The sequence below is a fragment of the Pagrus pagrus genome (genome assembly GCF_965226575.1).
Source record: "Pagrus pagrus genome assembly, chromosome: 18".
NCBI classification, from domain to species: domain Eukaryota; kingdom Metazoa; phylum Chordata; class Actinopteri; order Spariformes; family Sparidae; genus Pagrus; species Pagrus pagrus.
In genome coordinates this window covers 26,326,450-26,340,492 of record NC_140202.1, presented here as the reverse complement: position 1 = coordinate 26,340,492, position 14,043 = coordinate 26,326,450, and the positions used below count along the sequence as shown (strand labels likewise).

Genomic DNA, 14,043 nt, shown 5'->3' with positions numbered 1-14,043 from the left:
TGTCGATTTGAATTATTCAGTCTCTACATCTTTTTTATAATTCCCCTGAAACATTAGTTAAATAAGTAGATGTAGGCTGTTAACACCTGCCTGATATTAAACAACTTGTCTTACTTATTTAGAGATTTTGTTGTGATTCTTGGGGGATTTCCGGACGTTTGTTTTGAAGTTAGATCTCGAGACATCTCTGGGAGCTGTGTTGCCTTCATGTTTGTTGAGCCAACTGATGGAAGAGGAACTGTTATTTGTCTTTTTTGTTTTGTGCACACATCGCTGAGTCATTGATGCAATGCACGAGAGAAAAGACATCAAAATACTTATCTATCACTCCATCCCTGATTAAAACTGTCTGCATACAGATGAAGCTAATAATTGCTGACTTAAATTCATTTTAATGACACAACACTGTAATACTGTGATAATGGTAATACACCTGACTTTCCATTCATCAGGGTTCACACCTGAGTAGGTAAAGACTGAAATTTTATTTCCGGCTGAACTTATCCTTAAAATTCAGTAAAAAATACAATGTATCTTCTGGAATAAAGTATTAAATAACAGAAAAAAACTTGAGTAAATTACAAGTACCTCAAATTTGCCCCTCAGTATAGTACTAGAGTTTATTTTATTTTATTTTATTTACTTTCCACCTGTAAAAATACAGTACCAGGCTACAGAATAGTTCCATCAGTACTAAGTAGTTCATGTTTTCATTCATCCATTCATATAACGATGAGTAGATAACGACTGAATTTTAATTTTTGGCTGAACTTATCCTTTAAGTTAACAAATAAATGTAGTAAAATAGAAAATACAATAGTTTCTTCTGGAGTAAAGGGGTGTACAAGTATTAAATAACAGAAAATACTCCTTTCCACCTGTGAAAATACAACATCAAGCTGCAAACTAGTCCCAGCAGCAGTAAGCAGTTCTTGTTTTCATTCATCCATTCATATGAGGATGAGTAGATAAAGACTTAATGTTCATTTTTGGCTGAAAGCATCCTTAAATACAATATTTTCTTCTGGAATAAAGGGGTGTACATGTATTAAATAACAGATAATCCTCCAGTAAATTACAAGTAGATTTGTATTATTATTATTATTATAATGTTTTGCTTTCCACCTGTAAAAACACAGCACCAGGCCCGAGAATAGCCCCAGCAGCAGTAATTATTAGTTCTTGTTTTCGGTGTTTATGTGTCATGAATAATAAATCTTTGCCCCACAGCTTCCTTCCCCTTTAATCCGGCCAGCGATGACATCATTACCGAGGGAGGTGGGGGGGGGGCGCCGGGTAACGCCATTTTCACGCACCGCGCAGTCAGTCAGTCATCCAGCCAGCGGACCAGCGAGCTGTCATCTTCATGGGCGACTAGTCAACTTTTAATTTAGCCCCATGAAGCCGCTCTCGAGTTAGTCTGTGGGGAGCTGACTCCTGCCATGGAAGCGACGGAGAACAGGCTTCTGCTGAGCGGCTCCGACTAAACTCAGTGGTTTCTTTTTTTTGACAGTTAGGTGGCTAGCTATGTAGCTAGCTGGTCATCATTACCGGACGGCGGTTGATGCAGTGAAACCCAGCAGCGTCAGTCGGCGAGACGTAAAAACCCGGTTTGATTGTGTGTGTGGTTTTTTTTTTATCACGTATATATTCTCACACTTGTCGGTAGACGTTGTCGGATAAAGGAGCAACGCCCTCATCTTTTAAAGAAAAGACGTGATTTGAAAAGGAAGACGAGCGTTACAGTCAGGCTACATTGGCGACGGATGTCCTAGAGAACGGTAAGAATGGCGCCGTGTATTTCTTGGAATTAGCTAATTAACCACTTAATGATATCCTCGTGTTTGCTCAAGTGTCACTCCATCAAACGGGGCTTATTTGAATTTAAACGTTAATTAATGTGGGGGAAGTCGCGTTTTTAAAAGCACAATCCTCTGTGTGATGCGCTGGTGTTTACGTTAATTGCAGGAATTAGACGCCATAAGCACATTAAATGTCACTGGGAGTGCTAGCTCACAGTTAGCACCCGTGACAGGAAAGTATTTACCCAACTGGTTCTTCAGGTTAATCCATTTTGTGGAGGAGGCAGCTGGGACAAAGCAGCAGGAACTACGAGGGCACGGGGACAAGGGGCTAAAACACGCCTGTCAGCCGGGGCAAAGATGCACTTGTTGGCCGCTGAAGTGAGGATGTTGAATTTGTCATGTGATAGTTAGCTAGCTGTGTTGGAGCGTCCTTTCATTGATATTCAGAGCGGGGTCGAGAGCTGTGAAAGCTGCCTGTGTTGCTTCAGAGGGACAGTGGATCTCTGTGGGACTCACAGCTGGGATCTGAAGACCAGAAAAAGCCTCAGAGGTGTCTATGAGTATTTGAGATTTAGGACACAAAAAACACACAATCTCTGTGTGGACACCCTCATGAGAGAAATCTCAGGAATACACATAATTATTCCTGAGATTTCTGTGTGAGGTTTGTTTACCCTGCCCTGCAGTCTTTACTGTTAAAGGTACATGACAACCTGCAGCAGGGCTCCTCCTCCAGGATAACACCCCTCTGCTCTCCAGGGACAGCTTGTTGTTGGCTCACAGATCCCACAGGGTTTTGTGTGTTGGTGGGAAATGATAATTATGTCTTGTCACAGGAGATTTTGCTCTAATGCTGCTGAGAAGTGCAGAAAGCTTTTTCACAGGTGAAGCATGTAAACCACCTGACACTGACTGCAGATATAGTACATTAATATTCAGTTTTTTAATGGAAACACAAGAATTAAACAGTTATTTTTGATAAGGACTCCTTAAAGTCCTTATCCTGTAATAAGCATATTGTTTTAAAGCATCTTAGACATCTTTCCGCATCTCTATGCTGTAATTTCTTGTTACAACCTCTTGCCAGGCTGCGCTGATATATATGCAATATGGTAATCGATATATACAGCAGGCTGATTTATTGGTTGCGCTTAAATTAGAAAGAGCCTCAAGCGGCATCCAAATCAAGCCACAGCATACAGACAGTAGGTGCAGTGAAGGAAATAATTCTTGGAAATCAATTTAGTTGCCATCTTATTAGGGTGAGCCAGCTAAAATGAATAGTCCAATATAGTATCTGTGCAGTAAATCCTCCCTTAAGTTATTTAAAGTTTATTTATATAGGGACACGTATGTAGCATAGATTGATGAAACACACAACAGCATTTTTAGCCCTAAGGTAATTTGCAATGCTCGTCCCTAGATGGGTCTTCAACTATAAATACGTTCAAGAAAATACTGACAGAACAATATAAGACTCAGACTGTAATACAGCACACCAAGGTCATTAAGTATCTCAGTTTTTGTGCAAAGTGATCATTTTCTGAGGACCAATGGATGCAGGATATGTGAGGCAGGCATCATACGTGCGCATACATCCTCCAAACTGATCATAAAGTTGAATAAACATTGTGATATTCATGAATGGAGGATTTATTGCAGCGCTGCTTTCTTAGACTGTGTTATCTTAGCTTGATGTAATCTCGTCAGATATCTAGAGAGGCACAGAAATGGCTCATGTAATATCAGGAGGAACTTGTGTGGTTTAAACACATGCTCGAAACCTGAAGCTCAATCTATGGATCAGAAGCAAGTTTCTAAATCAAAGCCGGTGTCTGTTAAAGAAATGAAGCCAGTATCGTCTCTCTGTATCTTTCAGCCTGCTGGGTGCTGCAGCAAAGAGCAGCGTCACTACTGTCTCTGTAGATCAGAGCGTCTTCAACTACTTCAGTGATCCGAGTGATAAATTTAATCTCTCCCTCCAAGGCCCACTCATGGAAATAATAAACTCATTGGTGCTCTTGTCATGTGAGGAAGTGAGCCTGCAACTCATTTCAGGAGGTGACACATAGTCCATAACAGCAGCACATTCATTCATACAGAATAATTTTCGACTTGTGTTCAGCCTCCAGAACATTTCTGTCCTGTTGCCAGCAGGTCTTGATGTCCAGACACAGAAGAGCAAATCTGTTATTATCTTATTGATACCAGTCTTCATTGTCATTTCCCGTGGTTCAGCCCTGCAGTGTCATGTCTCGTGACTGCCTGATTTGTTAACCCTTCTCTCGGTCTCTGAAGCTCATAGCTAATGTCCTCACATGAGACAGTAATAGTAACGGCTTAGTAGTTCAGCAAGACTGACGTTTTGCAGGAATTATGAAATCAAGATCACAAAGTGCAAAAGTAACAGAAGAAGATATACGTGAACAACCTTGATCATTTTGAAGCGGCTGTAATCAGTGTGTATATTAACTGTATGGATAACTGGACTTGACCTTCAGCTCTACAGAGTTTTTACAGCATTTCTTTGGGCAGCTTTACAGTTTTGTTCACTTTCACTGCTCTCAGGGTCGTTTTCTGCAGCAGTTTTCATCATAAAAGCTTTGATAAATACGAGAAAGTCCCATTATCGGTTATCTTATCAGTGTCGGCCATGAGAAGTAGTACACTTAATATTTAGCTGTGAATAAACAAAACTGGAGCTAAAAGGAAAGTGAATACCAGACTTCAACTTAAAATTTGATATGTCAGCGTTCGCAGCTTCTTTGTGGCGCTCCCGATTGGCCAAAAAAAAAATCTGTTACTGCAAGTTGTGAATCTTTGAAAGTATTGCGTTACACTTCTGCATTTTTCCAACTGACTTTTCTCTCTGTCTGTCTTAATGCTCAGCGCTCATAGCTGCTTTGTTTTGCCACAAAATCTTGTTTTTAAAATACAAAAATGTGAAGTTATCACTTATCTTATTGCCACGAGAAGCAGATAATTTAGTAGAGCAGCAAATACAAAATGTTTTCATAGACAGGTAGAACAATTGTTCGAATCATGGATGGAAAGCAGCCAAACAAACGTGAGTATTTTGTGGGTAATTTTAGTTTAAAAACTGTCCAGTAGATGTGACTTGTGCCAGAGCGTCTCATACTTTCTCTCTCTTTGAATGTGGATGTGATTCACAGCTCTCATCAGCTCACACATCGCTGACTAAGAGCGTTCTTCACAGCGCTGCTCTTCCTGCTGCCAGCTTCATCCTCATACATGAAGCCCAGAGCAAGCACTTACTGTTCCTCTTCTTCATTGGTCCCAACACACAACCCTCCATACCCCCACCCCTCCACCACATTTTATCCCCAGCCTCCCCATCGCCTTATATCGCTGCTTTAACCTGCTGATATAAAAAGCTGCAGCGTCCCTCGGGCGCTCAGCTTCAAGCCAGCTATTTACATTTCAAAAGTTAACATCAGAAATAGTTTTCTCTGACTTTCCCTGTGGGTCTTTTGTGCTCTGAGACTCATGTGATGCCAGAAATAAAAGATGGTTAGATCACAGCGGGAAGAAAGGCTCGTGCTGTCACTTTCACTTCTGTATTACACAGCTGGCAGTGATGGTCGTTGTCTGACTCGTCGTTCGTTGTTTGGGGTCTTTCCAGTTGTTGGAAATTGACCTTGCTCTGTGTTGTCGGTATAACGCAGACTCATTCCCTGAGTCACTGCTGGGCCCTTCTGAAGGATCAACTTCCCAGCGTAAGAACAACTTTCATTTAGATACTTACATCTTAAAGATGTGTGTTTTAGTGAAGTTATGTCTAATCACAGTTTTTCAGCTCCTAAACAGCAGCGAGGGGCTGGAAGATTTAATTGTAATTAACTGATAGATTAGATAGACTGGCCACAGAAGTAAGATGTTCCAGCTTTTCACTTTTGAAGAAACCCATCTGCTGCAACATAATAAAAAAAAAAAATAATTAAGCCCAAGATGACGTCTTCAAATTGCTTCTTTTGTCCAAACAGTCCAAAACCCAAAGAAAAGCAGCAAATCTTCACATTTAAGAAGCTGGAACCAGCAAATGTTCGACATTTCCACTTAAAGACATGACTGAAATGATTTAATTGATTAGCAAAATAACTGTCGATAGACTAATCGGCTGACGCAGCTCTAGTAGAAATGTAAGTGTTGGCTTGTGGCTGTTGAAATGTCCTCTCAGGTACATACATTATTACATTATACATACATATAATTATGATGATCTCTTGGCAGTTTGTCAACAATACGAGGAAATTCTTCTAAAATGTAGCTGGGCTCACCAGTACAGGGTTGATATAATATTACGTATTTTTGCTGAAGGTTCCCTCTCGTGCTGCAGAGCTCAGCTCACCTGGAGCTGCTGTTTTCTGCCTCCTCCTCCACAGCGTTGGTTTCCTGCCCAGCTGTCAGCTGATAGGCTGCAGGCTGGTTGCTGAGTCACATGGAGCGATCAGGGCTGTAGCTCTTCCTCCGTCTGCCTCGTCTGCTCAGCTATTGTTGTTTTTTTTTGTCATCCACGTTTGAACTGAAATGTGAAATCTGAGGCAGTTGAGGACGACGCTGCTGTTTTCACCTGGTGCCATAGCAGCGTTCATACTGAGGTGGGCAAGCTGGATCAACTCATTGTTTCATTGCGACATAAAGGATGAGACGAATGCTAGTTCAGTCACACCCAGGAGTTGTTTCATTTCTGTATTTTCCACAGAGCCATGCAGTAAAACATAACTCTAGCCAGTGTTTCTATAATTATTCAGCTGAGAGACTGTTTGCCATTTCAGTTTGACGTGCTCGCACAGATTTATTAGGCAGCTCGCTACAAGTGCTGCCGAAGCGCTCAGTCATAATCCTCTTAAGTTTGTGTGTGTGTGTGTGTAATGAATACAAAGCAAAGAAAGTCTGGATGAGGTGGGAAATAGTTCGTAGGAAATGTGTTGAGGGAGGTCGGTGTCAGAGGAACAGATGTTAACCTGCAGCCTCTAGCTAATGTGTGCATAATAATAACATCTGTTTCTACCTCCTACACCTAATAGTCTTCCTCTTTAATCGCCAAGGCTCATTCAGGATCTGATTAAGTGCTATGACTGCATTATTTCAACACTAAGAAGATGATTATGGTTGGAGATACTGTAATCATGCATATGAATAGGCTGGCTTTACCTTACTGGACAGTATTTTGTCCTGCAGTGGGGGATTAATATGGCGAAATATCGGTTGTTTTTAAAGTTTTAAACCCAGCTTCTTCAGTTGTTGAGGAGAGCAGAAATGTTTTGTGGACTATGAAACTTCACCTGACTTTTCATCAGCATGGGGATGAGGAGAATAATGGCTGTTGTTCATTTTCTGGGTGAACTGTTTCTTTAACAACAATTCAGTTTTTTTTCTGCCAGTCCCTTTCAGAGTTTCCTCACCTCATATCTGTCGTTATCTCTGAACCACACAGCTCACAGGCCTCAGATGTGGATTTGAGCTGTCAGCAGGCAGCAGGTTTAACGTCTGCGGTTTGGTTTATACTTTCATCACAGCTCCACCAAAGTGCCCGTCTTTTTTTTAAAGCGTCTTAAGTGATGACTCCTCAGTTTTTAGAGCATTTTACAAATGGATGCACCTTACTTAACCTTTTGTTTATCCACCCTTTTCTGCTGCTCTAACATGGTACTGAGCTTTAACAGCAAAGCAGTCAGACTCTCTGAAAGGCACCTTGAGTGTAGTTGGAGAGAGAAGCAGGAGCATTTCTTATTAATTGTCTTAATCTGAATCAATAAATGTCTAGCAACAAACACATGGGGCTAACCTTTTGTTTAAGCCATTGTTGTTTCTCCCTCTGAGCAGAGTATTGATCGTAAAGGGAGATGAATCACTGAAGGGGCTGTTAAAGGCCATGTTGTAGCCATGAGACAAGAAAAGTTCAGGAGGATACAACTCTGAATGAAACATCTGAAGGTTACACGTTCGCCCATTAATGATTTATCTATATTAATCAATATTTCTCACGTTTCCAGTGAAGCTCAAGAACGTTCGTCTGAACTAAACAAGCATAGAAGTCACAAGACGATTGGAAACAAATGTTTAAAGTCTTTAGATGACAACAAGCTTGTCTTTGTCAGGACCTAGAACATTTTTGCCCTCTTGCTATGATTTGTACTCTTAAGTTTTATGAGGACATCCATATCAGATTAATTTTCATTGCTATATAAAACAGCGTAATTTACTACAAAGAACTTCTACATCAGTTTGACTTTAACTCTCCTTTTCCCTGTTGTTAAATCTGCAGGATGCGTGAGGACATGTCCACCATGGTGTGCGTGAAGGAGGAGGAGGACCCCGGGGAGAAGCTGTCCCAGGATGAGATCATCTCTCGGACCAAGCAGGTGATCCAGGGGCTGGAGGCCCTGAAGCAGGAGCACCACTCCATCCTGGATGGCCTGCTGGGCACGCTGCGCTGCCTGAAGCAGGATGAGGAGGGCGTCCTGGTGGAGGAGAAGTCCCACATGATCCGCAAGTCCCTGGAGATGCTGGAGCTCGGGCTGAGCGAGGCACAGGTATGTCTGTCTACATAGCCTCTAAATCACTGGTGAATCATTATCAACTCAAATACCAGGGCTGTTCTGTTATGTAGAGGTTCATCTGTACTGAATATCCAACAGATCGAGGCTACAAGACATTCTTTTGTATGCATTTATCTTTTTAATAGCTACAACAAACTATCCAAGGTCTAGATTGATGTAATATCTTAATGTCCACCTGAGAATCTAAACAAAGAAATCCTGAGTAGCCTTGGCTTCAGCGGCCGTTAACATCAAATGTTGTGTGTAATGTGAAAAACTATGAGATGAGAAGATGGTGGGAATCTCAGGTTTTTTAGTAAGAGTTTCACCACGGATCCAGCTACTTTTTTGTCAAGTGTCATGCTGACAATACGCAGGACAGAGTTACAAAATGGCCAAGTATGGCCACCTACATCGTCGTCTTGTCACTGCTGAAAGTTGAGGCCCGTTCAACTTTGATTTGTAACGTGTCATGTCTGTGTCACGCATCATTTTTAAGCTTAATTTTCTTGGCTTCATTGAAAATGACTTGCAGCCTGTTGCTGGTAGTATTTTTGTATTTGTTCATTTTGAAAAGACTGGGAGGAAAAACTGCATCTTCAGCCATAAAAACAGTGGTTGTAGCTGTCACCCTGTCTGGTTCATCCAGTAAAATTAAACGGGAGAATAATTCAGAAGGTCTGGTTTCAACTGATGTATTATTTTTACACCTCCAGTAAAATGGGTAAAACTTTTTTGTTCTAGTTTGTGTCACTGCAGCACTTTCATTTTGAAGTTTACAGCACAAATTCACACCAGATGCGAGACATCAGTCGTGCAAAAAAGCTACTGAAGCGATAATTCATTCAGTCCAGTTGTGGTGCCACTGTCTTCAGAACCATCCTTCCTGTCAGCAACTCAGAGCTGGAGGAGCTTTAAGGACACCAGGCAGAAAAACAGTCTTCACCAGGCTGACTTCTATCAAACAGGGAATGTAGAAATAACGCTTTCATGTAGGCTCTGTTAGAGGGGTTACAGGTGTGGATTCATACATTTGTTTAAGTAGAAACACATGAGAGACTTCAAAAAGCCTCCAGAAACAGTTAAGAAAAAATGCTGCTGGTGTGGCTCGTGCTTCAGTTCGCAGCAGTATGTCTCGCTGAAGTGTTGCGTATAACAAGAGTTAAGTCATCTTATAAGTTAAAACAACATGTTGCTTTTTTCTTCTTTTTTAATATATACAGTATTGTAAAAATCAGTGTTTTCCAGAGACTAAGATCCTCTCATGTAGGGGAAAAGATTTACCAAATCCTCCCGAACAAAGAGAACAGAAACAAAGGGAGAAGCTTTTCCAGCTCAGATATAAGACATTTTAAAAATGCAGGTTTTTAGGGTCAAGTTTACGTCATTGTTCATTTGGCAAAGATTTGCCTGTGAGTCACTGATGAGTCATTGTTGAAGTTTTAGCCTCTCATCTCCATCTCCCAGCAGGCTTTGTCTATTAAATATACAAAACACTGCACCATGCAGACTCTAATATCCACCCTCGGCTTTTTGGATAGCTTGCAGTTATGGCGAAGTACAGTGATTCATATTTTTCTGCATAATTTTGCTGCCATAACAGCCTTTATGTGTGTATGCCTCAAACTGGCTGTCTAATTACACTCCTCCCAGCTTTTCACCTTGCAACATATGCTATTAGGTGGGTGCTCTCACAATAACAATAACAGTAGTGTGCACATTTTAGCATCGAAGAGAAGATTAGTCTTCTCCCCGGCAGTTCTAGCACAACATTACACAGCCATTAAATCAGTTACAACATGTCTTTGTATTAAGATAATGAAGTCATTTGTTCACTGTATTAAAACCCAGTTTGTCCTCTCTATATCAATATGAGATCTTGTAGATTAAACAAGTCCAGCATCCAAGCTATGTGAGCTACGAAGCAATTCTTGTGTGTAAAGACAACCCGCCCCTCTCTGTCCAGGTGATGATGGCGCTGTCGAGCCACCTGAGCTCGGTGGAGTCGGAGAAGCAGAAGCTGCGGGCTCAGGTCCGCCGGCTCTGCCAGGAGAACCAGTGGCTGAGGGACGAGCTGGCCGGGACGCAGCAGAAGCTGCAGAAGAGCGAGCAGAGCGTGGCCCAGCTGGAGGAGGAGAAGAAGCACCTGGAGTTCATGAACCAGCTGAAGAAGTACGACGAGGACTTGTCCCCATCTGTGAGTCTTCTTCAGAGTGTCTTATCAAGCCTTTGTGTTTAATGTTTGAACAGACATCTACGGACTGACGTAGGATATCAAAACAAAGACAGAGAAACTGAACTTTATCAAGTGGATGTAATTTATTTTTCAGTGCCAATATAAAATTCTGTTATCAGTTAATGCGTTTAGTCACAGTTGGCCACTGACTCCATTTTTGGTGCCGCAGCAATCCGATTTTAAATTTAGAAGAAAGGGATTAATTGTTTTGGTTCATTACTTTGGGTCATCAACAACAGAGAATATAATATATTGTGACTAACCAGTGAGAACAGATTGCGAGAACAAGATTCATGGCTTGAATGCACCACATTCAAGCCATCTTGGGTAAATACAGCCTCACTGTTACGTGTCTATGTTCAAAGCACACAGGTTATTATCCAAACAATTAGCCGACACCCCTGATGAGAGTGTCACAATAATGGTTTAAATAATAAATATATAGACTCAGAGATGTGGACTTGTGTCTCTTAATTAAGAAGTCGACTTGACTTGTCGTGCCAAGAAAAAAAAATTTATATCATAAAGGAAATTCCGGAAATTCTGATTAATCAAATAACGGAAAGATCTTTTCTGTCTGATTCATGTCAAGCTCTCAGTTCTCCGCTCGTTAAGTTTGTTTTGTCTCTCCAGGATTATCAGACTTCTCTCATCATGTAACTCTCATTCCTTTTGAAAGAGTTATTTCCTGTTGTACCTTCTCTCCTACTGATTCCTTCTATTTTGGGCTTTTTAAGTCACTTCCCTGGACTTCTTATCAGAGTAATTTTAAAGTTATCAATATAAACGATCTCAAGTATTTTAACACACCCAGGCTACAGAACGACTGCATCAGCAGATAAATAAGTATTTGGTACCACTTTAGAAAAAACACTGAGTCAGTGCATCTATTTTTCCTCCTCCTCTCCCTCACTCCCCTCTCAGGAGGAGAAGGACTCCGACTCCAGTAAAGAAACTCTGGATGATCTCTTCCCTGACGACCAGGACGACCAGGCCCCAGGCAGTAAGTGTTCTACCTTCGTCTTCCTCTCTCAGGACATTTTCTGTGCTGGATCCAAATATGAAAAGTAGTTCATGGCCTTGGGATATGGACGTTATAGTCGGGCTGCTCTTGTCACGTGACAAACAGAAACAACCCAGATTACGGATCAAATTAAAGCAAAGATCAGTTTGCAGTGTTGTTTATTCTGAAAGATAGTTACCTGAAAGCTGTTAAGGAACAGCTGATATATGTGACGAAATATTTAAATATTTTTTCCTTTGATGGTGGCTTCAATTTTGAAAATGTCACTGCTGTAGAATTGATTATTGGAGCAAAACTTCAATCTTCGCACCAACATGTAATATACCATAGCGGAGTCGGCGGGTGTCCCCTGAGTCAGAATATATCACGTACAGTTATATACGGTGGAGAGTTTCTCTTGAGGGTCATAAATCTTCGTTTCTTCTTCTTCTCTCCACCACTCTCTCACACACATGCACATCCCAGTTGTTCTTGGCTCCTCTTCTTCATGTCCACCCCTTCCCTCAGTGTTTGATGGGGTTCTCTTTCAATAGCTCAGTAGTCCAGACAGTAAAGCTGTGTTGGCTGTAAAGGCCCATTAGTCAGGACCTAGTTCAGGCTGGACAGAGGCCAAATGGGGAGAAAACCTCCCAACCAGATTGGTGTTATATAGTCCCAGCATCTCTACAGAGTGTTCTTGTTGTGTGGCCGTAGTCAGCTGAAATAATGTCCGGCAAAAGATCACAGTAATGCTGTTATGAACAGTTGTTTCTGGCTCTGAATGTGAATGAAATGCTTAAGATCTAAACATTTGGTGCCATAATAGCATAGCAAATAAGTGAAAGCATATAATTCTGACTTACCCTGTTTGTCTTTGTGAACCCAAATAAAACAAAAGCCTCATTTGGCAGGGATTACAGTTAAATTAATGAAGAGCTGCAGCACTAAATTAGCTGTCAAATCTAAATTTAAAGAAATATAGAGTAGCTTTGAGACAAACTGTTGTTTTTTTCGGGGCAGACCAGAAGTTTGAAAGTCAGTTTGTTCCCAAAGTTGGCATCTAGAGAGTTTTCTAAACTCTCTTTTGCACCAAGGTGATTCCCATTTGGCTGCCGGCACCAGTTTGTCAGCCAGTTTAAATTGCTGACAGAATAGACAGCCGACTGGTTCACAGTCCAGCTCCTGCACATCGCTGTGTGAGCCAGACTGCGGCTCTGTGCCCTCCAGTCCTCTGTGTGAAAATCTTTAATTTAACCTACCAGCTGGAGGTTCGGTCACAATGGAAATTTATCCTGCAGATCACATTTAATGAAAGTAATAAATGTCCAAACTTTAAACTGCCAAGACTGAACTCAATATTTAGAGCTGCGAAGATTAATCGATTAGTTGTCAACTAATAAACTTGATAGTTGATTCATTTCTGATTCCAGCTTCTTAAATATGAACATTTTCCTCTATGACCGTAAACTGAATATCTTTGGGTTGTGGACAAAACAAGATATTTGAGGATGTCATCTTGGGCTTTGGGAAACATTTTATAGACCAAAGAACTTCCACAGATTATAATAATGAGATGAAAACAATTGTTAGTTGCAGCCCTGGAGATATTATTCAGATTTGTTTGGAGTTTTCAAATGTGAGGTCCGATCAATACTGTGGATTTCATGAGTTGACTCACTCTCACACACCATCCTGCTGCCCTAAATATTCACTAGAGCACCAAATGTGGATCAAACCACTGCTGGAAAAAGTCCCCATCAAATGCTCTATTTGCTCCTGCTTGCATGACATTTATTAAAAACAGCAGCGTCCAGCTGTTTTATGATATTACTGTGGTTTCTTAAAAAATGAAGCCGTTTTTAAAGAGTTATGCCCTCAGGAGGAACCAATAGGCTTCGGGCTGAGAACCAATGAGGCAAGATAAACTTTTGCATTATTGGCATTCTTATTTCAGGGGATTTGTTGACAACAACAAACATATATCACCAGCTGTATCCTTTCAAGGGGCAGAAAGACCAAGAAACAATAAAGTCAGCTACATATTTGCAGCAAAATTCATGTCTTCCTCAGGCAGCATGTCTGGTGTTTCACTTTTATCTTTTACATTGAACAACTTATCCTCTGTGTGTTTTTTGCTGTCAAAAAAAACAGCTGTGCCACTGTTTTTGTGTGGGCTAGAATATAGCCAGTGGTACTTTCCCTCTGTCAGAGTTTCATGGGTGTAAAATAGGTTTTGATCCAGACTCCTCTGAGTTTTGGCCCAAATTCTGACTGCAGTGCAGGTTGTAGAGCAAAGGAAGCGGAGCAGGTTGTTTTTGGGATACTGTGTCGAATTTAAGGGCGACATTTTTTTCATGTTTTTCGATGGAAAACTGACTTCATTATGCTGATTTTCAGCATTTTCCCTCGTAGTGTTAATAGAGCCTTTGCTGTGTT

The 14,043-nt window shown here is 41.1% G+C and overlaps 1 protein-coding gene across 4 annotated transcripts in view; it reads left to right on the top strand.

Annotated features, from left to right (window-relative positions):
• The first annotated feature begins 1,289 nt into the window (after positions 1-1,289).
• The window catches only part of klc1a (kinesin light chain 1a), a 42,920-nt gene continuing 30,166 nt past the window's right edge, over positions 1,290-14,043 (top strand). For all 4 annotated transcript variants that reach the window (XM_084381705.1, XM_084381703.1, XM_084381704.1 and 1 more), the window contains exons 1-4: positions 1,290-1,781; positions 8,095-8,362; positions 10,335-10,565; positions 11,529-11,607. In XM_084381705.1, coding sequence (XP_084237831.1) covers positions 8,096-8,362; positions 10,335-10,565; positions 11,529-11,607 — 577 coding nt within the window. In that variant the 5' untranslated portion in view covers positions 1,290-1,781; position 8,095. The remainder of the gene's footprint in view (positions 1,782-8,094; positions 8,363-10,334; positions 10,566-11,528; positions 11,608-14,043) is intronic.